This window comes from Molothrus ater, chromosome 20, assembly GCF_012460135.2.
Source record: "Molothrus ater isolate BHLD 08-10-18 breed brown headed cowbird chromosome 20, BPBGC_Mater_1.1, whole genome shotgun sequence".
Taxonomy (NCBI): Eukaryota; Metazoa; Chordata; class Aves; order Passeriformes; family Icteridae; genus Molothrus; species Molothrus ater.
Window position 1 is genome coordinate 10,433,154 of NC_050497.2, and position 25,674 is coordinate 10,458,827.

At 47.2% G+C, this 25,674-nt stretch overlaps 1 protein-coding gene across 3 annotated transcripts; it reads left to right on the forward strand.

The window, feature by feature from the left end:
* Window positions 1-1,774: 1,774 nt before the first annotated feature.
* Window positions 1,775-25,337, forward strand: LHX2 (LIM homeobox 2). 3 transcript variants are annotated; one of them, XM_036394223.1, is made up of 5 exons: window positions 1,775-2,732; window positions 5,458-5,663; window positions 6,306-6,688; window positions 15,299-15,504; window positions 22,159-25,337. In XM_036394223.1, exons 1-5 carry the CDS (start codon window positions 2,505-2,507, stop codon window positions 22,444-22,446), a joined length of 1,311 nt encoding a protein of 436 aa, XP_036250116.1. In that variant the 5' UTR covers window positions 1,775-2,504; the 3' UTR covers window positions 22,447-25,337. The 3 variants fall into 3 exon arrangements, with proteins under 3 accessions (XP_036250116.1, XP_036250117.1, XP_036250118.1); XM_036394224.1 differs by having other exon boundaries at window positions 5,461-5,663; XM_036394225.1 differs by lacking the exon at window positions 1,775-2,732 and adding an exon at window positions 2,758-3,176 and having other exon boundaries at window positions 5,461-5,663.
* Window positions 25,338-25,674: the final 337 nt, after the last annotated feature.

Consider the following 25,674-nt stretch of genomic DNA (forward strand, 5'->3'; position numbering starts at 1 on the left):
ATTAGCAGCTTTATGTTTACATTCTGTTACTCTCCTTGTGTTTTGGTAGCAAGGGTTGGATGTCTTCTTGTGTTTGTATATCCATTAGAAGATAATCAGAGATACCCTGTGAACTGGAGGCCGTGCCATACTTTTTCAGCGTGCTCCTGGTATTATTGGTTCCATCCACCGAGGCAATTCTGGAACATAAAACACTGTACTTTAATTCTGTTAAATACCTAAAATCTTTTTGATAATTAGCTATGTCTGATAGAGTGTACAAATCCATGACCTTTCTTGACTGCAAAAAGTATGTAATCAATTGGGTGATAGGAAATGAATCTGGTATCAGAACATCTGAGGACAGCACGGTCCACAGCTGTGAGAAGGATTTCTGCAGCAGTGCCTGAGCAAAGGTGAGCCAGTGCTGTCCCACCTCGGGGTCCGTGCTGTCCGGTGAGCAATGATCCACAGCTGCTCCTGGAGGCAAAGCTCCCAGCACAGACGGGGCTTGAAAACCTCTCGCAACTGTACGGAGAAGGCAAAGATGATTTTACCCAGAGAAATGCTATACAGAGCCACTAATGGTGCTGCAGGATTCTGATCTGAATTCAAACATGAACTTCCATTGTTTCCAAGGTCTGATTTTAGGACAGACTTTGGATAGTTCCCACAGATGCCAAATTAGCTTGCATTCTATATGGTTTCTTGAGGGGTCTTGTGGCTATTTCATATGCATTTCTACAAGAGACACTTTGTTCTCCTCTGTGACATGCAAATGACTTTAACTACTCAGAGCAATCCCAACAGAAAGATGATAAAAAGCATCAATTATTGTAAGAATGGAATGTATAAACCCAGCAAAGTTGGGCTATAAACAGAAGAATTCCAGTTCTAGCAGGATAATGTTAACTGCACTACACCTGTAAGAGGCAAATGGCTCTGTCAGAAAACAACACCTGATGGCAATGAGCAGAGTGATGTAATAATTCATAGTCACGGATGAGGCAGCGTGTCTCATGATCTCAGATGTGCAGTCAGATTTGCCTTCCGTTGTGCTACCTTTGCTAACATAATTAGAAGTGCGATATTTGACATCTTTAATACTAATTAGTCCTTCCTTACTACCTACCTCCTGGATAAATATTTAGACACCATAAACAGTCTCCCTGTGCAGTCTTTGTTTTTCCTGGAGAGTTTCTGAAGCTTTTCCTCAACTTCAGAGACCTTCCTGGCCTGGTTTTCTTACAGACTACTTGGAAATTAGAGATGCAAGAGGCCTCGGTTTGTGGAAGGCTCCACAAACTGGAGTGACTCAAGTTGTTATATTCTATCAGTGAATTTTTTTCATAACGAAGAGTTATTGGGTGCATTCAACTGGTCGTAAATGTCTGGGGTATGGTGAGACGTACTCTAGAACGCCTCCTTCTCGCGCGCTGGAGAAGTTGTGCTCCGCAGCCTCTCCGGCGCGCCATGGCCCGACGCGTCGCCGACGGCCACCGGGCGACAAACGCCGAGCTCCGCGAGGGGCCGGGCCGCTCCCGAGCCCGCGCAGCGAGCGGGACGCGGCGGCGCAGGCGGTGCGCGGGCGGCCGGGCCGGCGCGGGGACAGCGCGGGGACAGCGCGGGGACAGCGCGGGGACACCGCCCGGCCCCGAGCACATGCCGGCGGCCCGGGCGCGGCGCAGCCAATGGCGGCGGGGCAGGACATGATGTCAGAGGGGCTGTAGAAAAGGCGCGGAGCCCCGCGCGGTCCCCGCGCTGCAGACGCGCCGCTCGCAGCTCCGCGGCGGCTCCGCTCCGGCTGCGCTCCCGCCCCGGGCCCCGCGGGCCGCGCCGCTTTAAGGACAGAGGGGGGCCGCCAGTGCCCGTCCCATCTGGTGCCCGTCCAACTCTTCCTCCTTCCCCTTGGCTTTTTCTTTTCCCAATGAGCTCCAGCGGGCTGGGGGAGGAGCGGGGGAAGGAGCAAACTTTGCCCCTGAGCTGCCGCCGCTGCCAGCCCTCTGGACTGTGAGTGCGTACGGTGGGCATCCGCCCCAGCCTCCTGCAGCACCAGCCTGCTCTCCGCCTGCTGCGGTCTCCCTCTCCCTTGCTTTCCTCCTCTAAATTTCGCACAGTACGATGTAAGGGGCTTGTCGTAATTTTTTTTTCTTAATTCTTATTTATTTCTCACCGAAGATGGTTTAATTTTTTTTTTTTTTATTTCTACTATTTATTAATCCCTCCCAACCGTAAGCCTGCCCAGCCTTCTGCCAGCTGGGCCAGAGCATAAAGCCTGGGACTGCACCTGGGGCAATGAGCCCTGCACTGAAGAAGCCTCCTAGAGAGATGTGCCGGGGCCGCGCAACAGACTAGATCCAAGCCCCGAAGCTTACATCACCAGTTATCCCCTCTCCCGCATCCCCCTCGCCCGCCTTTTCTGCACCCCATCCCTTGAAACCTCGGATCAGTGCCTGCGCCGCGCTCCGGAGAGCTCTGCCGGGGAAAAACCCGGTGCCCAAGGAGAGACGGGGCGGCCGTGCTAGATGCATGGGGGAGGGCTCCGGTTAATGCAAGTTCTGGGCTCCTGCAGGGACCCCGACAACTGTCAGCAGCAACAGCCACTCGGGCCCTCCTCCTCTGCTTCCTCAGCGATGCTTTTCCACAGCCTTTCCGGCTCGGAGATGCACGGGGTCATCGACGAGATGGATCGGAGAACCAAAAGCGAAGCACCGGCCATCAGCTCGGCTATAGACAGGGGAGAGACGGAAACGGTAGGAGCCGAAGGAATGGGAGAGTCATGCACCCCCCGTAAACATGCCAAACCCCTCGCAGATACAGCTTTTCCCCTAAAATAACAGACTGGGGGGAAGCGTATGCAAAATACTAAATCAGAAGAAAATTAAGCATAAAGGCACCCCAAAAGATGAAATGAAACCGTGGGGAAAGGCATGAAACTGTTAATTATTAATAATATGCATAGTAATAGTAACACTTGGGCGAAATGAACGGTACTGCTCTTGTGAGAAAACAGATAGACCAGCCTTTTGGTAGCGTCCAAGAACTCCTTCCCTTCCCCCAGCCTGTCCGGCCTTCCAAAGTTTTTAGGAAGAGGCAAAGTGTGGTTTTATACCAGTAACATTTTGGCACAGCAAATTTTTTTGTCTGCAGAATGGAAACACAAACACCAAAGAATCCAATTCTGTGTTATTTTTCAGGTAGGATGCCTTCATGTAGATAGTCTTTATAGCATTTATTTAAGAAGGAAAAAAACAAACACGAGTGTCTTTAAGTTATGGGTTTTTAAAATAGTTTTAATATGTGGGTTTGTAAACATGGCAAACAGAACTAGAAGATATGTCTCAGGAAGACGGATGGATGGGAATTTTTATAACTTTACTACATTTCATCTTATCTGCTGATGCGTAGACCTTGCATATTAATACATTGAGATAATAAAAAAGATGCATCCATCTAACTAGCATTAAGCTGGCAAAGTGGACGAAATTTTCGAAGTGTCTTAAGTGATTTAACTATTTATGTATATTAATTTTTTTAAAGAAATTACAATTCTGAAGTGAGATTATCTCGTATGTTTATTAAATGCTGTCTTGTAAACTGATACAGGCGTATGCAAGGAAGATCCGTTTTCAGGTTTTCAAACTTCATCCGTATGTGTTCTTTCTTGTAATGTTATATGAAATTTGCTTAAAGGTGACAGTGAGACTATTTAATCTTGAAACACCGTCTGGAGAACGGCCTTTGTACTGGAAGGGTGGGATGCAATTTCTAATCTAAACGGTTTTGGTTTTCTTTTAAAAAGTTGATATTTCTCCGTACAATTACACAACATCCAATGATCTTTGCTGGAATAAATATTGTGGGGCGATAGTTTTTATATAACTGTATATAATCTGTATGGATACACGTGTGCATGTAACAAATTGTGGGTTGGAATACTAGATCCTTGAATTCCATTTCTAGACCGCAGAATATTTTTGTTACTGGAAGAGCAAAGTAGAAAAAATCGTTATTTAATTTAAAGTGGATTTACAAGAAACTACTTTGGTTATAAAACGATCCCTACTCGGAGTTCAGTTAATGCCTTAAAGAAACAAGCTACCGGTGGGTTCCTGTGACTAACACCAGTGGAGTGCCAGGGTTTTATTTGTGTGGAGTTCTCCTAGTGGGAATGATGCGGTGCAAACGGGAGCGCTCACAGAGATGGGATTTTGTGATCCCCGCAAGCACAGGATGAAAGAAATGGGTTTGGCATGTGCTGGAAAATCAGCCTCGGTTCCTTTCGATTTCCTCCGATTAGCTGTCTTTGCTTTTGCTTTGCGCGAGGATTTAAGGCTCTAGAGGAGGTAAAAGCAAACAAACAACTTCTCCCCCGCCCCGAACCAAAACAAACTGCGTGTTGGGCACAGCTGTAAGGAAATGTTTCGGGTTCTCGTGCACAAGAACAGATCTGCCGTGGGCTTTTGTGCAAAGCGGGTAAGAGTAAGTTGGGACCGAAGTGGAAAGCAGCATATTGCAAGGTCTGCCCCAGACGCTGCTCCACCCGAGCCTCCTCTCCTGAATGCTGTTTTAAGGTGCCTGCTGGAATAAATAAGCATGCTTAAACGGTTCCGATATTTCTCCCTCTTTCTTGTTCGGTAGAAGTTGATAGGATATGGATGAATTTGGGGTTTTTTGAGGGTTTCGACTGGATTGCGATTTGACACTAAACTATTAAATTATATAGGGCTTATATTTAGTTTTATTGCTTCCAAGTTTATCCTAGCATAATCTAATGTGCTCTCTTGGTTTTAACCCGCTCTCATTCCTGCACGTTTCCCACTATTTCGTTTTCCTGATTAAACATTCTGCACCTCGGATTTAGTAACGCTCATCTCCTCCGCAGCTTTATTTACTGATCCCTTTAGCGCTTTGGGTCACAGCAGATCGCGATCCGTGTTGTTTGGAACCAGCTTGCAGAGAGCTGTGTCTGCAGCTCTGTGACTACTGGGGGTTTGATCGTAATTCATTCGGAATTTTATAGCTAGGAAAATACACACACAGACACGCTCCACATACACACACTCACACAGCATTAACTATGCAGACACTCTCAGTATATCCGTAATTCTAAATTTTAAAATGATCTATCCGTGATTTGCACTGCTCTATTATAATTGCGCCTGTTTATTGAACAGCGCCTTTTCTTGGTTTGAGACTGGAAAATCCACCAGGAAAAAAAAAAGTTCTGGGTCTGGTCTGGACGCCTCCCCTAAAAGCCAGGGTGGTTTTCTGTTTGTCTCGCCCGCTTCCCCGCCTCCTCCCGGGAAGGTGGGATGCGGCGGGACCCTGGGGACCGGGCGGGGTGGCCGGCTCGGAGCCCCCGCTCCTCTGCCAGGGGAGCAGCAGCTCGGCCCCGGCCGGGCAGGGGGAGGGGGAGCCCAGCCGTGCTCAAGAGTTTCTCCCTCTCGCTAACGGTCTGTAATTGTTTTCCCCCAGCAGACCATGCCTTCCATCAGCAGTGACAGGGCTGCCCTGTGCGCCGGCTGCGGGGGTAAAATCTCCGACCGTTATTACCTCCTGGCTGTGGACAAACAGTGGCACATGCGCTGCCTGAAGTGCTGTGAATGTAAACTCAACCTGGAGTCCGAGCTCACCTGCTTCAGCAAGGACGGCAGCATCTACTGCAAGGAGGACTATTACAGGTACAGCCTGCCCTGGCCGCCGGCCGGGGACGGGGCCACTGCCCGCCGCTCCCCCCGCGGAACAGACCCGTCCTGACGGGACTGCGGAGGGGATCCGTGGGCACGCGTGGGGCAGGCTGCGAGCTCCTGAAACCTCCCCCTGGGGAGGCAGACTGGCGCTGAGGATGAGTCCCGAGCTGCCGAGAGGGGGACACGGCCCGGGCACTGCTTCCCCCCAGCGTGCTTTGGCTACTGGGGCCTTCTCCAGGCGTGCCCTGCTCGGCCTCCTGTGCTGGGTGCGGGGCCGGGGCCCGCAGCGGGGCCGCTCCTCACCCGCCGCCGGTGCCTCCTGCGGCCCGGGGCTGCGGGCACATTCGCGGGCCCCAGTGTGCATGCCCGGGGGCCGGTGCCTTTTCCTGGTGGGGTCTGGTGGGGCGGGAGCTGCACTGCGAGGTGGGGAACGGGACGGAGACTCCCGCACTTCCGTCCCGGGATGCGCGCACGGCTGGGCTCCGCAAACGGCCCGGCTTTGTGCCGCTGCCCCGGCCGAGGCCGCCGCTCCGGGGCTCGCGGCTCTTTGCCGCCCTCCGGGCAGAACCGACGAAGGACGGGGTGGGGGGGAATGCGCCTCTCACCGTCTCCTCTGGCCTTTCTGTTTTGCAGGAGGTTTTCGGTGCAGAGATGTGCGAGATGTCACCTGGGGATTTCTGCCTCCGAGATGGTCATGAGGGCCAGGGATTTGGTATATCACTTAAATTGCTTCACTTGCACCACTTGCAACAAGATGCTGACCACTGGCGATCACTTTGGCATGAAGGACAATCTGGTGTACTGCCGCCTCCATTTCGAGACTCTCATCCAGGGGGAGTACCAGGTGCATTTCAATCACTCGGATGTAGCCGCTGGGAAGGGCCCGGCTTTGGGAGCGGGCTCTGCCAACACTTTGGGACTGCCTTATTACAATGGCGTGGGGACTGTCCAGAAGGGGAGACCCAGGAAAAGAAAAAGCCCGGGGCCTGGAGCAGATCTGGCAGCCTACAATGCAGGTAAGAGACCCTTCCCCCAGAACAGTTCAAATGGTCTGTTTCTGTTCACTTCCAAAGGGGGATTTCCGTTTATTTTAGCTTAAACTGTTAATAATAGTTTAGCTGCAGCATAATTATTGAGATCAAGTGCTGTCAAACTGCAATTACAGAAGCTAATATGTTAGCATTTTTCACTTCAGCTGGAAATAAAATGTTTTGAAGCAAGGTCATCTGGTTAAGGGGGGGGAAGAAGGGGGAGTGCAGCCTGAAATAAAATCTGGAAACCAGAGATTTTAAGTTAGCACTTCAGAGGCCCGTGAATTTTCTTTAGTGGCTACACTCTAAAGCTGCTGACGGGTGAATTGTTCAGCCCTGTCCTGAGCTCTTGCACCCCGAAGCTTTGGAAGGAAAGAGAGAGAGGAAGTGGCCGTTTCCCAAGGGCTGCAGGGCTGGCTGTGCCCGGCCCAGGGGCCGCGGGCAGCAGGTGTCTGCGGGCAGCACAGAGCCTGCTCGCTCGGGGGCGAGTTCCGCTGGAGTTTTGTTCATGAGAGGTGACTCGGAGAGGAGTCGGGAAACTCGCAGCATCCCCTCTGCAGGCCCTGCCCCTGGACCGAGCCCAGCGGCAGGAGGAACGGGAGCGAGCCTGCCAGCAGCCGGGGCTCTCTGGATCCAGCAGCAAACTTTCCGACGTGTTTCCTCGTTTAACCTCCCCACCGCCGCAGCACTGTAATTTTACAGGCAAAGGAATTCGAGCAACCTCCTGCCCCCCTCCCCCCCATCCCCGCTCCCCTCTGCCCCTCGCTCCACTTCTCCGTGTGGCTGCCACCAGAACGGCTGCCATCCCGGGGGCTTCCTGCGCTGCTGCTTGTGTGCAATGGGGAAAAATGCTCGGACAAAACAAAATTCTTAGCTGTTGGTTTTATTCGAGGACTTGGAGGCGGAGGAGGGCTTCCCCCAGTCCGGCGTTTCCCGAGCCGGGCGCTCGGGCCGTCCCGCCAGACCCTGGCACCGAACTCGTTTCCCTACTTCGTTCTGTGCCTCGGTGCCCTCTGTGCTTCTCCGCTCGTCCCAAACTGTTTCAGACTGTTTTCTCTTCTAACCTGCCTGCTTCGGACGTGTCCCGTAGGGCACAGATTTGCCTTTAACATGTTCATCTTTCCCGGAGAGGGCGTTCGGTAAAGGCCAAGTTTGCTGCTGTTTGTTTCGAGCCGCGTCCCTGCGCGCCCCGACAGCTGCGGGCTGCGCCGGGCGGCCGCTCCGCCTGCGCGGGAGGAGGAGGAGGAACGGCGGGAGGAAGGCGCGGGGGGACACCGAGAAGTGCAGGAGTGGCGAGGAGCTCGGGCTTCGGGCCGGGGGAGGCAGCTCGGGACCGGGGGGCTGCGGCTGTTTTGCGCCCGAAGGGAGTAACAATAGCGACGAAATGGGGTGGTTTGTGCTGAAAACGGCAGGCAGAAAAGGCGCATCTCTAACCGCCAAACGCACCTCGGGAACGAATTTGCCAGCTATTATTGGTTGAACTAATTGCTGAATAATTTGGAAGTAGTGCAAAAAGCAGTAGTAGTCCCAGTGGTGAAGGTTGATGAAAGGTGGATGTAGTGTTCTCGCGAGTAACAGTTCAGCTTTAAAACATGCATAAAATATACATTTTTCCCGTTAAAAAACGTCTCCTTTTCGGAGGGATTAGCTTTTAATTGTCCTTCCGCTGTCTCCCTGTGCAGGGCAGATGTTCAGATTCAAAGGACCTGTAAACCGAATCAGCGGCATCTGTCCTGGATGGGAGCACAGCCTGAGAAAGTCTCACTGCTCCCTGACTTCCTAAATAAACCGCCTTTAACTGCATTTTGAAAAATTCGTTTACAAAATAATTACTGTCTGACTTTTAGTCGTTGTTTAGAGCGTGCTACTGAAACTTTAGAGATCTTCTTTGAGTAACCCTTGGCTTCTTCGCTTAAGCTATTTATCTACTTAACTATTTACTAGACCTATAATCGACTAATTTATGCGGTAATAAGTGCCATTGATCTTGGAAATCAGACTGGGTTACTCGTTGATGTAAAATTCCACAAACGAGTAAATAATTGCAAAGCCTTGGATTTTGTAAGTTTAAAAGATAAGCCATCTAAAAATGTGATAGTTTCTCTTTTTATTTTTAGTGGAACTTGTAATTTCCTTCTCAGAAATGCACTACAAACGCATAATGTTGTCGTCTGAGGGGATCTGTTCCTGGTGATTTGTGTAGAATACTTTGTGTAAATAAATCTACACCCAGAGGTGATGGGAAAAGGGGGACCCATAAACTTGGCAGAGTCGAGACTGAAATAATTTTGTAAATTGCAGCAAACATTCATCTGCAACACGAATTAGACTGACTTTTTTCTTCTTTCTTTTCCTACTTAAACGAGACTCCGTTTGCAGGGGGATGATGGGTTTAGATGTGGATAGAGCCTGACAAGTGGAAAATAGCTTAGAAGGATGCTGAAACTTCAAAAAGACTTCTTTTTCTTTCTTTTCCTTTCTCTCTCTTTTTTTTCTTTAAGTGTGTTCCTGTGATCATAATTTCCTCCTTCACTTGTTGGAATGGAGTTTGATGGGTTTTTTAGGTCAGTAAATCAATGGCTGAAAGCTTGCTGAACACAGAAGCACCTGTAAAGAATTCTGAATACTCCCTTTGTGAATTAGACCCCAAACCTCCCACAGTCTGCTATGTTTTATTCATTTGTATCTAGTCTGGCTTTAAGACACTAAAATATCCTGGAAAATGACAGATGTATTGCGCAAACTTGGGGCACGACGAGCTGATAAAATACCCATAATCTGTACGAACAGCCAAGATATTAAGAAACACTTCCTTCCTTTGCTAGCAGGAAGATGCCTCGTGCTTCGCTGGGAGGGTGACGGAATATCCAGGCGGGGTGGATGTCCTCGGCGGATGGGGACGGGGAATGAGGGCGGCTTTTTGCCGGGGGAGGGGAGGCTGCGGAGGCGCCGACCCAGCTCCCGGCAGGGCTCGGGGCAGCGCCGGGGACGCCTGGAGCTGACCCTCCCAAGTGCCTGTGTCAAAAGTGGTTTGGGGTTTTTTTTCCCTGCAAAAATGCGAAAAGCCTGGAAAGTTTTGAAGAGCGAATCCCTCTTTCCTCCGCGTTTCCCTTGGGACTAAAAGCTCACAAGAAGCTTCCCTGTGACTACTGTGACAGAGCGAGCAGACGGGAATCGCGGCTTAAAATCGGATGTCTTGCAGAGATTTCCCAGGGAAAATTAGGGCTTACCCCTTTCCCCCCTCTCCTCGCTTCTCCCCCTTCTCTGCCTCCTCCCTGGCTGTGGTCACCTTTGGGGTCCCCGGGCGCATCTGGCCCCTCCCCAGGGGGCTGGGGCTGGGGTCGGGGCCGGGGCAGGCGCAGGGGCTGGGCTGGGGTCGGAGCCGGGGCAGGGCGCGGGCATCTCTCCCGCCCCGAAGGGCGAGCGGGGCCCCGGGAGCGCCGCGGGCGGCGGCAGGGCCGGGGTCCCTGGGCAGGGCCGGGGTCCCTGGGCAGGGCCGGGGTCCCGGGGCAGCGCCGGGGTCCCTGGGCAGGGCCGGGGTCCCTGGGCAGCCCGGGGTCCCTGGGCAGCGCCGGGGTCCCTGGGCAGGGCCGGGGTCCCGGGGCAGGGCCGGGGTCCCGGGGCAGCGCCGGGGTCCCTGGGCAGCCCGGGAGCGGAGCCCGCTGCAGCCCCGCCGCCAGCCCCTTCCCCGGCGGGGCGGGTAGCGCGGAGCCCGGCTCGGCCGGGGCCGCCCGGGTTAATCGCGGCGCTCAGGGACTGACCGCGCACTCGCACCGGCCATTCAGCTCCATTCAGCTGGCTTAATTGAGGGGAAAAGCCCTGGCGGCGGTTCCTCCCGCGGGGCCCGGCCCGGCCGCCCCTCCCGGCCCCTTTGTTCTCCCGCCCCGCAGCCCCGGCCCGGCCGCGCTCCCCCCGGGGGCCGCTGCGGCCGCGGGGCCCGGGCCTTAGGCGGCCCCGGGGGGCACCGGGACGCGCAGCCCCTTTGTCCGAGGCGCCCGGGGAAGGCCGGAGGAAGAGGGCTTCCAATCTTGCCCTCCTCCGTCCTGGCCTTGTGATGCTCGGCCTGGGCTCCTTAAGACTCACTGGCTTTATCTCCTCAGAAACACTTCTTGAAATGTCAAGGTTGAGGCAGCGCTGTTGCGTCTGTTGCTCCATGGCTTGGCAGAGACACCCTCCTCTTAGTGCTGCCAGGCACCTCAGAAGCAGCCAGGGGTACCTTGCCCGCTCCCAGTGCCACAGCTTCACCCCTTCTAATGCCTGTGGTGAGAATGTCAGGAATCTGCCTTCTCTGTGTGTCTTCTCCTTCCTCCAAAGAGAAAGACTATGTCTGTTCCTGTCCCAAGTACCACTCTGAGGGCTCTGTCTCACCTCTGTCCCCTTGGAGGATAAGGGTACCACAAAGTCCTCTACATGCCCTGACCAAACAACAAATGCGGCTGCACCCCTGCCTGGTCTAGTTAATCACAAGTTCCCTCTCCAGGCAGCAGGAGGTTAAAACACCCCCTTGACTCCCATTACAGAAGGAAAGGGGTGTATGTTCCTGAGCCACTATTGGGAGATAATGCACACACAACGTGTCTCTTGTTTCATCACTCTTTCAGAATCAGGATTAGTTTTCTTTCTTTTGGCATAATCTAACATGTCAAGCACAAGCTACTAAGAACAAAATTTCCCCCAAAGGAAATTTCTCTTTCTCATCTTCATGTGCCATATCCTTAGCAACCCACTAACTGCTAAGCACACACTTTGCCCCGAGTCCCAAGCCATGGGGGGCTCTGGTGATCTGAGGGTGAAGCAATGTTCCCAAGTTCTCCTCCTCTAAGAGACTTTGTTACAAAAGCACCAGCACAGCCTGCTTTATGCTCCTGTTGCTGGGTTTAGGGAGGTGTTATGCATTAATCTGCAAAGGGTATTTTGGCTACCAATGCCAAAACAAAATGTTTTCCTCTTAGTCTGTAGGGATGTGGTAATGCTGCCTGTGGACATCACCATCCTGTGACCAGGATGGGCTGAGGGTGTGTGTGCTGCCCCCGCTGCACCAGTGGACAGGGGGAGGGCAGTGCCTTGGCTGTGGGGTCTGGGGAAAGACACGGGGCCTTAGAAATATTCTAGGGTCAAAAAAGAGACTTGCACTGCTTCAGAATTTGTTTTATCAAAAAATAGAAGCGAAACACTCATTAATTTAAGGCTCCTCTATTCGACTGGAATTCTACCAATTGTATTTCTGAAATCCCAGCAGGAGCCTGAGATACTGCAATGGAATGGAAATGTTACATATGGATAGTTCAGCAATTCCTTTGGGAGATACACAGGACACCACAAAAGAACAGGGAAGACAGTGCCTGAAAAACAGAGGGTTGCGTGAGGAGCATGTACAGTGTTAGTTTTACACCCTGATGCCTTTTGCAGAAACTCCTCAGCTCTTAAAATCTCCACTTACACCCTTGGCCCGTTCTGTGTATCTGTGCCTGCAACACCCATGGACATTGCAGATTCTGTGAGAGATGCAGATAATATTAGACTGAACAAAATAGCCTGTTGGGGATGGTGCCAGGCACCACAACCAAATACAAGAGGGGAATTGGCACCAGCTAGGACTATTTATGTCATATTGGGTGATGCCTGGGAGTAGCCAAACCACTTGCACAAGACAGCGAACAGCACACGTCCTCGTGCCCTTCAAAATCTGTTCTGCAACTTCCATCGTAGACAAGGACATTTTGCCACTCTCAAGTGGTACATGCTTACAGTCACTTTAATACTATTTTTACTTAGTAGAAAATGAGGTAAAATGTTGAGAAATTCCCAGAGTAAGTTGTTCCTTTTCCCATCAGGGTTTGATGAAAAGCTGACACCCTCGTTCCATTCTGGGAGGGTTTAGAATCAGTTTTATATCCTTGGATTCCGAGTGTATCTCATTCTCTATGGGACACATTAAAATCCAGCTCCTTGCAGCCCTAGGCTTTGTTTTGTTGCATATTAACAGGAACCAGACCTCAGTCCTGCAGACAGATATTTTGATGCATTTCCTCCTATGTCTGTCTTGTTGTTTCTTGGAGGGTTCAAAAGCCTCTAAGACGATGCACAACGGTCCTTTCCATTACCAATATCTAAAATTCTTTGGGTACATTTTAAAAACAAGCACGATTTGGTTTTACATTTCCATAACAGAATTTTCTGTGAGCATTATTATGTTATTTATCCCCATGCTCTTTATATCAGGAATTGTGGTGATGAAGGAGACTGGAGCACATGCCATGACTCCAGATGGGCAACTAGGTCCCAGATCTTAAACCCAACAAGATTTGGCTACATCCCAAACAGCTCCATTACTACTCCATTGTTACTCTCTCCCTCGAAGTATCTTACACCTTTTAAATTCAGGTGCTTGCAGTTTTCCATGCTGCAGAAAAACAAGCAGAAATGCTTCTTATGGCCAAAATTTGGCACAAGATCCAGAGGTCTGGAAAGGATTTATACAAATGTATGCACATGCACGCACACACGCACACAGACACTCACATTTCTATATACAGTACCATTTTCTTAGCTACTTTTTAAATTATAGGAGTACAGAAACAGAGGAAAGTTTGAGGCTTTGGACACTTTGGGCATATCTGTTAAACAAATGTGCTTTTGGGCTTGGAGCTGAATTTTTGCAGGCCTCGCTCTGTATTGTGCCACAGCTTTTTAGCAGGTTTTGAAAGGCTGAGGTTTATAAAGCAGCTACTGTAGCTACTGCAAACCTGCTTAGGGAACCTGGATGCATCTTTACTTAGGAATCTGTGCATTTTATTATCCGTGTGTTTTTTAAATCTGTTTTTAATACATGCCTGTCAGAATGTGTGTGTTAGGGCTGAGACCCACTGACGGACAATGAATTCAGCTAACATATACAGATAGGTGCATGAGATGTACTCAGTTGCAATTAAACAGCAATAGTGGACAATTGAAAACAAGCCTGCTCCTGTGTTTAAGAAACTTACCAACAATTCCCATTCAAAAGAACTTTTGGTCGTTTTTCTCACACTGTGTAGAACAGAGATAGCAAGTTTTCATTATTTTTAGCATAAAACTTGTAGGAAATGAAGAGGGACTTGTAGATATTTGGACAGGAAAAGCTAATTAACAACAGTTTGTCAATGCTAATTTTCAGTTATATTCCTAATTTTATATTGGGTTTAAGCTCGGTTCTTAATGTTATTTTAAGAGGGTTTCTATGGTTTGCTGTATGCACAAATAAATGAAAAACTACTTTTGGTCTACAAGATTATTTTGCTTGGCATTCAATATTTAATACTTCTTGATAATTTTTACAGTGTTCTTTTCTCACAGACCTTCTTCTTGAGCTTGATTTCTGCACGTGTATCAAACAGGGTCATTCCTAGATTTCAAAAGGATATGGCAGAAATTATAATTCAAACTAGTATGTGCAAACACTTTTTAAAAAAATTGAAATATAAACATATAAATAATGAAAACGATTTTTCATTCGTCATGCCAGTGAATATGTTGTATTAACAGCTTTATTTCTTTAGCTACTCAGATTATAGTCATAATTTGCTGTCTGGTAGCCACAAACTTTATTTCTTTTATAGTGTTTCATTTAATGGTCTCCCTTGTACTCTACAGGGTTTAGTTTGATGGAGGAAATAATTATAATTTTAACTAGTCTGTTCCATTGAGATTTAACTGGAGTGTATTGTGCAGCTCTCTTTGTGTGTTCCAGTGCAATTGATGGTGATACCAAGAACAGTAAAACCCTTTACAGAGCTGAGGACAGCTACTGTCCTCCCACAGAAAGTGGAGGAAAAGTTCTGTGGAGGTGGAGCAGAGGGGAAAGGAAACAGAGCTGACATTTTAAAAGCCACAGAGGGGAAGGGCAGGGTCCTTGCAGGCTGGTCACTGGAAGGGAACGGCTGGAAGGTGCAGGAATGTGATCCAGCTGTGCCCAGGTGGGCGAGGGGCCAATGGCCCCTGGGCTGTGCCCACCCCAGTGCTGGCACTGCTGGGGCACCTCCAGGGCTGGGGGCAGCTCTGGGCCACTCGTGGCAGGAGTGACACTGAGGGGCTGCTGTGTCCAGGGCAGGGAACGGAGCCCCAGAATGGAGAGGCTGAGGGAGCTGGGCAGGGGCTCAGCCTGGAGCAAAGGAGGCTCAGGGGCCCTTGTGGCTCTGCACGGCTCCTGCCAGGAGGGCACAGCCGGGGGGGCCGGGCTGTGCTCCAGGGAACAGGGACAGGAGCAGAGGGAACGGCCTCAGGCTGGGCCAGGGAAGGGTCAGGGTGGATGTCAGGAAACTTCCCCAAAAGCAGAGGTGAAGCCCCTGTCCTTGGAGGGACCTCAAAGCCACGTGGATGTGGCACTTGGGGACACGGCTTAGTGGTGGCCTTGGCAGTGCTGTGTTAATGGCAGGACGCAATGACCTCAGAGGGCTTTTCCAAACGAAACTGCTCTACAAATCCATGAAATGGAGCAAAGGCAGGCAGGGCTTGTGCCAGTACATGCTGTGGTGTGTCATTTTAACTCGGGGAAATCGACACAGTACTGGCTGTGGAGCAAGAGATTCACAGGTCTTTTCCTCCTGTTGCCTTAAGCTTTAAGCTGCAATGAGAACGATGGTGACCACCTGGACAGAGACCAGCAATACCCCAGCAATCAGAAAACCAAGCGCATGAGGACGTCCTTCAAACACCACCAGCTGCGGACAATGAAGTCGTACTTTGCTATTAACCACAACCCTGATGCCAAGGACTTGAAACAGCTAGCTCAGAAAACTGGCCTCACCAAAAGAGTTCTTCAGGTAAGAGCCTGTCTTTTGCCTTGGAAAGTAACCAAAGACCAGTTTTATATTTAAAAAGCCATGGCTTTTGCTGCTTTTCAAGATATCCTTAATAATTTGTATCTTCTCTGAGACAAAGTTAATTCCTAGAAAGTATGAGAAGAGTTATTTCTTTTCAGTTTCTGTCAAGCAGATCACTTGGGTTCTAAATTTAATGAGAATTGTGAAGGTTTGGGGCCCTGCTTGTTTTCCTGGAGTTCTTTAATTCTGGTGCATGTTTTAGCTTCCAGGCTGCTGTACAAAAAAGTGACTTATTTTAGTTAGTGTGCTCACTGTACATAGAGAGCTTTTAGTTTAGAAATTCAGAAAACATGTCAATGCTTACCTTTGTTAGAAATTAATAAACAGTTTGAATTCATTTTATCAGGACAAGGAGGAGGGTCTTTTGTTAATAACTGAAGTGGACGTAAATTAAATTTTTCAAAAACTTTTACTCATAGTTTAGTAACTTAGAATGAAATTAAACTGCATTTTAAAAGTACTTTTTCTTGCTCATGGGAACACACTCCATTTGAGCTATTGTGGGAAGGAAAGGGGACATTATTAGTTGATTCAGCTGCATTTTAATTTATAGTTCTAACTCAAGAAGTCAATTTTAATGAGCACTTACCCAAATGCCTGTACCTGGAGATAAACTTGGGCATATAGGAGCCATGACATTCCAGGATTTATTGCTGAAAGTTTTAAATGGGTCTTAATTGTAGAAAAAGGATTTGTGACCTTCCTAGAGACAGGTAGGGCTGCGAGCCCCATCCTGGGAAGCATCGTGGACAGCTCACAAGTCACAGGCAAGCGGAGGGCAGGAGACAACTACTGAGGAGAACTGAATTCACTGGAGGGATCCTGGAGCTTTCAGGGCTAACACCTGCCAGAAGAAGGAACAAAGGTTTTGTAGGCTTCCCAGTAAAATGACAAACTGTACGTAACGACTTCTCATGGCTATGTCCTCACAGCTGGATTGGGTTTGTTTTTCTGAGCCTGATTTGCTGTGCAGGAACGGATTCCTCTGGCAGAGTGAACATCCTGATGTGGTGTCTCACAGCAACTGTCCTTAAACCACAACATGGCTGAAGTCATTCACTGCATTGGTCTCTCCTTAGACTGACCCTTCTCCTCTGTTTTACCCTCAGAATTTAGAGACTTTGGTAGTACCAATTCACACCTGAATTACCTGAGAAACAGCACATTAGTGTCTAGAAGTGTCTTTATCTCAATTATCTTTCTGTTCTCTCCTGTCTCTCCACACCAACTTTGATTTCCATCCCACCCTTGTCTTTTCACTGAATGGGTCTTTCCTTGCATCTTTTTTCCAGTTTATTGTCTCTGTTTCTTCCTATTCAGAACATATTTCCTTGTCTCCAAAATTGGACTCCACCCCATTACTCTTCTGTTCCTCTTTCAGTTTCTTTCTTGCTTCACTGCTTCATTTCATTTTACACGCCACAATTTGCAGTTTTAAGGTGCTTTGTGGTTCTTCTTTTGTTTGTTGCAGAACTTTACAATTCCACCAAAGTTTTGTTATCATTTTGGTATTTGGTGTTTCACTTTTTACTTTCAGAGTTAAATACTCCTTTATGTCCAGACTCCTTTAGCTGCAGTTGGTGGTGAGGATGGTTCCCTGAGCGTGATGCTGTTGGAGGCAGTTCTAGAAAATGGAGTGACACTTTGTCTGGTATCACTTGAGTTTTCCCGCCTCTTATGAGCACTCTCTAGTCATGGATGTTTTGTTTGAGAATTTATTTGGGCCATGAGTACACAAACTTGTATTTTGCATGTTTCAGAACCTTTCTGCCCAGTTGGTTTATCTCTGCCTGTGAGTGACAATAAAGTTCACATAAATGAGTTTTAGGGTTGCTCTTTGCTGGGAAAACTCATCATGATGTTGGTTACTGAGACAGTGTCACTTGTTAATTCTTTGGAGCCAGAGGCTGGCATCCATCTGTGTCACTGATTGAACACAAAGTGACTCGCTGGCACTATTGATGGAAAGCAGCACCATTAGCACCAGCCTGTCCCACACCCAAGGTGTTTGCAGGTGTAGGGGCACACCTGCCAGGAGCCAGAGCTCTGCCACACTCCCCAGCAGGTGTTTGTGAGCTCTGGACTTTCTGTGTGCTCAGATCTCCATTCAGCTGCTGAGGGATCCCGGCTCTGTGGACACATTTCATAGAATTTATTCTGAGAGGAAGTGCAGGGAGCAGATCAGGAGAAAGGTGTACTTCCTAAACACACAGAACTGAGCTCCTGGTGATTTAGGGAACAGCAGCAGTGCCCTTGCTGTAGAGACAGCCCCACATGTCGTGTAATGAGGGGATTTGTAGAGGAGCAGAGAATTTGAGGATTTTCTAAATGTTCTGTGATACTGGAGTTGGAAGCCCTGACTGATGTCTTTGCTTTATATACAGTTTGTCTCCAGCTGCACATGTCCAGTGCTGGGATGGCCTGGAAATGTAACACTGCTTCTCAGAATGCATTTCCTTCAGTGTCTTTGTAATGCACGCTCAAAGTAGCCACATTCAAACATAGCAAACTTATTTATGTTTTTAACACCTATTTTTATTTTGTTTCCTTCCAATTGAAGTTTACATTTGCAATTTAATTCATTTATCTCCTATACTACAGCTGAGGAACAGAAGCCTTTTATTGTAAGTTATCATTAGTAATTAATGGCCCCAGCTAATTGAGCTAACAAACGTAACTGGCATAAATGCTGCTCTCTGGGGAACTGACCTTTCTGTCTGTGAGTTCAGAAAAGGAAGGTGAGGTAGATAGCCCTGAGGAGGTGTGATGTGCTAGCTGTAGGTATGTACTCTTCTTTCCCCAGGTGAATTCTTATCTGGAATAAGATTATCCACAGCCTAAGCACTTCAGGAACATAAAGCATCATTTTTCAGTGTGTGTCCTGTACACCACTTATTCTTTCTTGAATCAGTCCCCAGTAAAGTCACTTCCAGAATCCTACAGAAATCACCGCATGCATTTGGACTCTGCTGGTCCAGTTTCCAGTAGTAAACAAGGCTAAAGTATTTCCATCCCATGGAGGGACCTATGCTGCCCTTTAGTGAAGGTTTGCTTTAGGCTGCAGGCTCTTTCTGAGCCCCCATTCATTAAACATCTTTTTGAACAGTTATTAATTACAGCAGAGTCATCACAATGTGTGTGCAGTGAGTGAACATAGTCTGCTGTGTGGTGTTACATCCTCTATGTACATCCTCCACTTACTAAGTGAAATTCAGAGAACCTAAATGTCTCCAGGTAGCTGTGTGAATGAGCAAAATTGGTTTAAAATTTTGTTTTTAGCAGAAGCTGTTCACACAGCTAATATGTAACAGATGCAGCAATGGAGGTGTTACAAACCAGAAGAGAAAGTCATCTAAGGTGATGATCCCATTAACTTCAGTACCCAAATCCCTCACAACATTTAGTGTGTTTATTTTCAACACTCCTTTATCATATGGAGATGTTATTTCATTCCGATTTGACTTGGTAGAGACAAAGAATTTGCTGCACAGATCACTGAAGAGGGAGTGCAATCTTTTCCCCTCAGTAAATATAATTCTGCCCAAGTGCTGAGTGCCCACTCCACTCACCGGAGTGTGGCAGCAGCAGTGGTGGGTCTTGCAGCTGCTTTTCATTTTCCACTGGCAGTTTTGGGCTGTATCTTCCCCTTTGATTTGAAATAGCTCAGCCTTGTACTGATACAGTTGGACAGAAACCCACTAAATACTTCCCAATGATTTTGTTTATTCCTCAGTCCCGAAGGAATTGTGTAATTGATGTGAGATAAGTCCTTCTGGAAGGATTCTTCCAGTTCTGTGTGTCTGGGTGGTTATTTCTGCCATGCCCTTCCAGGTGCACGGCATGAGCTGCACATGGGAGCCCTAGGAACAGCCCAGGAACAGCCCCACGGGCAGGGGAACAGCCCCAGGAACAGCCCTGGGAACAGCCCCAGGAACAGCCCTGGGAACAGCCCCACAGGCAGAGGAACAGCCCCAGGAACAGCCCTGGGAACAGCCCCACGGGCAGGGGAACAGCCCAGGAACAGCCCCACAGGCAGAGGAACAGCCCCAGGAACAGCCCCAGGAACAGCCCCAGGAACAGCCCTGCTCCTCTCTCACCACTCTCTAACACAAAGGCTTTGCTGAGGATGTCAGATTTAAAGCACATGCCAGAATGTCACTATGGTGGAAATAATGATATCCCTTCTATCATAAAACAAGGTGGTTTTAGAATTCAAATAATTGGATGTATTTTCAGTAATAATACAAATATTTATTATTATACAATTTTAAAGAGCCTTGTAACCATTAACTGATTAACCTTGACAATATTCCAGAGGGGAAGGAAGTAAAAGCAGTCATATAATCTCTATTTTCAGATAATACTTGCAGGATTGTATGATATTTCCATGTCTGACATGAATTGCCACTAATAAAGAGACAATGAACCATGTTACAGCTCCTGAAAGCAGTATGGGTGGTCATTGGTAAGGGCAGCTGAGCTCAGGTTTTCATATGAGTGGAAGATGAAGGGAAATCCATAAACACCAGGAATCTTTCTCACTTTATGTACTACTTGTTTCCAGAGAATACCACAGAGCCTCTTGCCCTGGTAAGGTGAAGGAGCAGCTGGACATTTAGGAGAGTGTCATGTTTCCCATATTTGGGACTACTGAATATAAAAATATGGGTATTTTAATGAACATAAATGTGAAATTGTGCAGAAGTAGGTGTATCTACAGCTGGCCAACTGGTTTGTCTGTTCTGTTTTAATTATGCCATGGCTACACGAACACACACAGCGACAGCGGCCAGCTCCAAACTCCGTTTCACAGCTCTTATCCTTTATACAGTTGCCAGAAGATACTTTAAAGAAACCAACCACTAAATTCTTTTGTGGAACAAGTAGAAATGATTTCTACCTGAAAGGTTAAAAGTCCTACGAGAGTTCCAGTTGCTGTTTTTGCTGTTCCTGAGCAGTTGGTGCTTGAGCCTTTGTGGTTTAAGTGACCAGAACAAAGTGCTCGGCTTCACCCACAGCCCCTGCACACGAGGGACTCTGAGCAGCCCCACGAGAGGAACTGCTTGGGAACCTGTCAGGCAAAAACATCACTTTGGGCTTTGCCCCTTTTTGACTGGTCTGTAGCAGGGTCACTGCTCTACTGGACTCTGATAAAATCATGGGAATATTTTTACTTGTGCTGGTTTAAGAGAACTTTTGTATATGAAACTGATAAAGAGCCTTTAAAATAGGTATTTTAACAAAGCAAATGGCAACATAAACTGGTCTAAAATACTGAGCTTTCAGAAAGAAGGACCTGTAGGGATGTGATTTATGGATGGCCCTTGAATTTGTGCCTGAGGATTATTTCCTTGTGGCATTCCCTGAAGAGCAGGGTGTGCACATTAAAGACCTTTGGCTGGGGGAGAAAGCTTTCCAAGGCAGGAAGAGTGCTCGATAGGGAGAATTTGGAGCTGGAGCATCCCTAGACGTGAGGAAAGGAGGAGAGAGGTGAAGCAGCCGAGGCAGGTCCGTCAGCTGGGACTGCGTGGGAGCACCGCCAGCTCCGCCCGCCTTCCTGGGGCGCTCCTTCCCTCCCTCCCTCCCTCCTTCCCTCCTTCCCTCCCTCCCTCCTTCCCTCCCTCCCTCCCTCCCTCCCTCCCTCCCTCCCTCCCTCCCTCCCTCCCTCCCTCCCTCCCTCCCTCCCTCCCTCCCTCCCTCCCTCCCTCCCTCCCTCCTTCCCTCCTTCCCTCCTTCCCTCCCGGCACTCGGCTCCGAGCCTGTCCCGTGGCAGGGCCAGACACCTCCAGAGCCAGGAGCAGAATCTCTGCACGGGCTGCTGTGTCCTCAGGAGTCCCACACTCTCACTTTCCCCGTCCTTCACTCAGATAAGCAAAGAATGCAAGAAGTAGAAAAAAATTCTGTGTGGTTGATATTGCTACTGAAATCACAGTTTTTGATGTAATGTAGTCTTTAGTACCTTTGCAACCCCTTTCCCAAGATTATAACACTGCTGAAAACATTTGATAAAGGAAACAGGTGTAGGCAAAGGAAGCTGGAGCATTTGAGCAAGAATAAGAGAAGAGCAAGAAAGAAGGCCAGTCCTTTGCAAAGAGGGGAGCACTGCAGGAATGTGAGGGAGCTCCTGGGGCAGCAGGAGCCCGTGGGAAGGCAGAGTGCCCTGGGCTGTGCCAGCAGCACTTTGCTGGGACATGGATGTGAGGTACAAGGGGGAAACTCCTGATTTTGTGCTCATCAGGTGCGTGGTGTTGGCCTCACCCAGCCCAATGCTGCTGGGGTCGAGGGCTCTCGAGGATTCTGCATGCTGCCAAATTTCTGAGCATCCTTTCACACACCTTGTGCAGTCAGCTCAGCCTGCCAGCCTCCATGCTCAGCGCGCTGCTGGCCCGGGCACTCTGCTTGCAGGGATGCAAGGACAGGGAAGAAGGAATATTCTGCAAGCAGAGGCCATTTCTCATGGCTAGAACTACTGCTATCTGTTACCAGTAAAAACGTCTTTCCCAATTCCAACATTGATGAATTTGTGAATATGCTTTTGCATTTTTAAACTCTGCAGGTCTTTAAATGCTGCCCTGTTATATTAAACTGTTTCAGGTTTGGTTTCAAAATGCTCGAGCCAAATTCAGACGGAACCTCTTACGTCAAGAAAACACAGGGGTGGATAAGACTTCAGACTCAACCCTCCAAGCAGGGACCCCATCAGGTCCTGCCTCAGAAATATCCAATGCCTCCATGAGTCCATCCAGCACTCCCACTACTTTAACAGACTTGACTAACCCCACTATGCCAACTGTGACGTCGGTCCTGACATCAGTGCCCGGAAGTCTTGAGGTTCATGAATCTCAAAGTCCTTCACAGACAACTCTTACAAATCTTTTCTGATGACTCTTTCTTAATAATTTCTTTAAAAAAGAAATTATTCTTAGCTGAAATTCCAAGTGTATTTTAATAGAGGCTTTGAGCAACTGACTAACCACAATTAGGATCTCTCCTAAAAAACAGAAGGAAATGTAGTGTTCTGGTATTATGGAGTATGGACTGAAGAATAACTTGGAAGATCTATTGCAACACAACATTTGTGTAACTGTACAGTTTTGTGGACTGAGCAAGGGAAACAGCAATTAATTTAAGTTGGCTAAAGCTTCTGTATTTTCAAAGACTGCCATGTGCCTTATATACTGTTTTATCTACATTCTTTGGATTCCATGTCCACTTCTCTCTTTTTCTCTCTGTATATTTATGACCAGGGCAAAAAATGTTAAAGAGTTTGTTACTTTGAATAGTCCTAAGCCTTTCATTGGTTGCTTTGTTGTTTTAGAATTTTAAGGTCGAAGTCTGTTCGAATACCAGAATTTGTAAAATCTAACCAGTAATAAAACCACTTATGGAAACTACTTGGTAACGGCTGCAGTTACATTTAACATTAGTGTCACAATCCAGGTAGGCTGACTGGATCTAAAAAGGTTAGAAAAATGCACTTCAAACACAGAGTCTGCCTAGGAAAACCCCTAAATGCGATGTACACATTCCTCTGGTTCCCAAAGTATTTATGGGTGAGAAATCCAGCTTGTACAACAGTCTAGGTACCTTCATTGTAGAGAAATAATGTTAGTGGCAGGTAGGAGTTATCAGATAATGTTAAAACTCAAGTAGAAGAACTGTGGTTCATTTTGCCACGTGAAGGACGCCTGACTTTGGCCAGCATGCATGAGTCTTGCATGAATCTTGCTTTTGTGCAAGGTGTGGCTTGTCCCATGTCCTGGGGCCAGCGGGGCCCCACGGCTCTGTGGCCACAGCTGCTCCATCACCAAGGTGGACACTGGGAGAGCTTTGCCCTAGGAAAGAGGCTGAAGTATTTCAGGTTATTTTACAACACCGGTGGGCAAAGTTGAGGCAAAATTATGTTTTATAAAGTCACAGCCTTACATTTTTTGTAATGTTTTGAAGGAATAAAAAGCCAAGGAAGAATATATTATTGACACTAAAAGTGGTTATTCCTTTAATGATTATGGACCTTTCAACACAACTGAATTCCTTCTCCCCAAAAATCTCTGCAGAATAGAAATCATTTTTTGAGTTTTTTTCCTATTGTTTTTAAAATTGCTTTTCTGTAATAAAAGAAATACCTCAGCAAAGTTTAAATATGTATAAGAACGAGTCTACACTATGCTGTTTGCCCAGTAGGTTTAGAGGTTTGGAGTGGTACATAAGATGCAGATGGTTGTTCCTTTTCAAACCTGTTCCAATCAGTTCTTTCAGTCAGATGTTGGGTTGTACTGGCCAGCTCTCTAAAACTAATCCCTCATTCCCATTGGATCAGAACTGCTAAAAGATTATTCTAAATAAACAGCAAGATAGATGCCAAGATTTGTGTTCTTTGCCCTTCTCAGGGCATTGAAAATGATTTTGTAGGCTGGACTTTTTCCGAACAGTGTTCTGGTTTTAAAAACGCTACATTTATTCACCTTTCCGAGCTGCAAATTTGCTGTTCTTGTGCAAGCCAAATTCCTATCAAGATCAGGGGGAGATTTCAGAGTATGAGGACTGTGGGACAGAAAAGCTGACATAATTGGGTCATTTATTAACCTTTTTAACACTTCAGCTTAAAAAACCCCAGAGGTGAGCTATGGGCAAAGCAGGACAGTCCTCAAAGCTGGGAATTAGCTGAGATCTGTGAGAGGGATTGGGCTCTGGTCACCAAACCCACGGCTGCCAGGGTCCTGTTGAGTTGATGCACAGTGATGAGACATTAAAAAAGGTGGTTTGTGTTGAATTTATAAATGTTACAGGTTTATCCAGGACATTTTTCCTCGTGATCCAAATGTCTGATAAGGATGTTGTGCTGGTTGGTGGACTGTAACAGGTACATATCTGCCTTTCAAAGCTGTTCTGACACGGACATTCTGCTGTTTGTAACATTTTGTTCATTGTCAATCACTTTGGAGATTTTTTTTTTTTTACATGGTAAGCTGGATCTTTTCTTGATTTAAAAGGCAATTTTGGTCCACTGTTAAATGGTTACAGCCCATAATTAAAACCCTGTGTATTAACCTGTGAACAGTTTAAAAATACTGAATCCTGAAATCTGAAGTGTTACGGCAAATGTAGCAGAGAACAATTCCAATGGTTCTTTCAAATTGTACTGCTATTATTTGTGATCTTGTATCTTAACTACCTGAATCCATGTGGATGGAAATACCTTTCAAACCAATTATCAATATTGCCTTTTCAAACACCTGACCTTCACGAAGGGGAGTACTCTCATGTTAATCTTATCTGAAACCTATACAAGACAATTAGAGAAATTGTCTGGTTTGATCAAATCAGGGATTTTGCATATAAATAAGAGACAATATTCTATGTAGGGTCTTTATGTAGGTGCATTAGGATTCACTCTGGCTCCAATGACCTATGTTGTCCCCATGACTGTTTCAATCCTGTGGTATTGTTTGGTTGTTTAGAGCTTGTTGGTTTTGAATGCTGTACATTTTTTTACTACTGCAATCCTAATGTTTCTTCACATTCTTGTACAGTTCCACATTTGATGTATTAGTCTGAAATTCTGTTAAAAACATGAACAAAAATGGAAATGATATTTCTTTGGAAGTGTATTTTTACTGTATATCTAATTTGAACTAGTTGAACATACTTCTTTACATTTTGCATGATAGGTGTGTAGTTCATTTTTTAAATATGAAAGAGACTTAAAAGTAACTTAGAACAAGAATATAATGAAACTATACAAATATGGAAATACATACAATGATTTGCTACTTTTTGACTCAAGAAGCTTTTTGAAATACATTTTACCTAGTTTATTTAAGATAATGCAGATATTCTGTCTCTGAGTTCATACATAATACAGAATAAGAGGAGATTATGTACTAGAAAAACTTTCAGGTCACCTTGGTACTCACCAACACACTGGATTATTCTTGTCAAACAGACAATGGACAATGTATTTTAAGAATGCTGAATATATTTTGATCTACAGCAGAGAGGGATGGGATGGCTGCAAGTGATATATAATCACAGCTTAAAATTTATTGACTCTATTAATGGCTACCTTTCATAAAACTTAGTTTTTTATTCAAATCATCTAAGTTTGGG

Excerpts from the sequence above, each read along its gene's own strand:
- LHX2 (XM_036394223.1), top strand. The coding sequence starts at position 2,505 with ATGCATGGGGGAGGGCTCCGGTTAATGCAAGTTCTGGGCTCCTGCAGG. Across the intron at positions 6,689-15,298 it reads TCTGGCAGCCTACAATGCAG|CTTTAAGCTGCAATGAGAAC; the intron begins GTAAGAGACCCT and ends TGTTGCCTTAAG. Across the intron at positions 15,505-22,158 it reads TCACCAAAAGAGTTCTTCAG|GTTTGGTTTCAAAATGCTCG; the intron begins GTAAGAGCCTGT and ends AAACTGTTTCAG.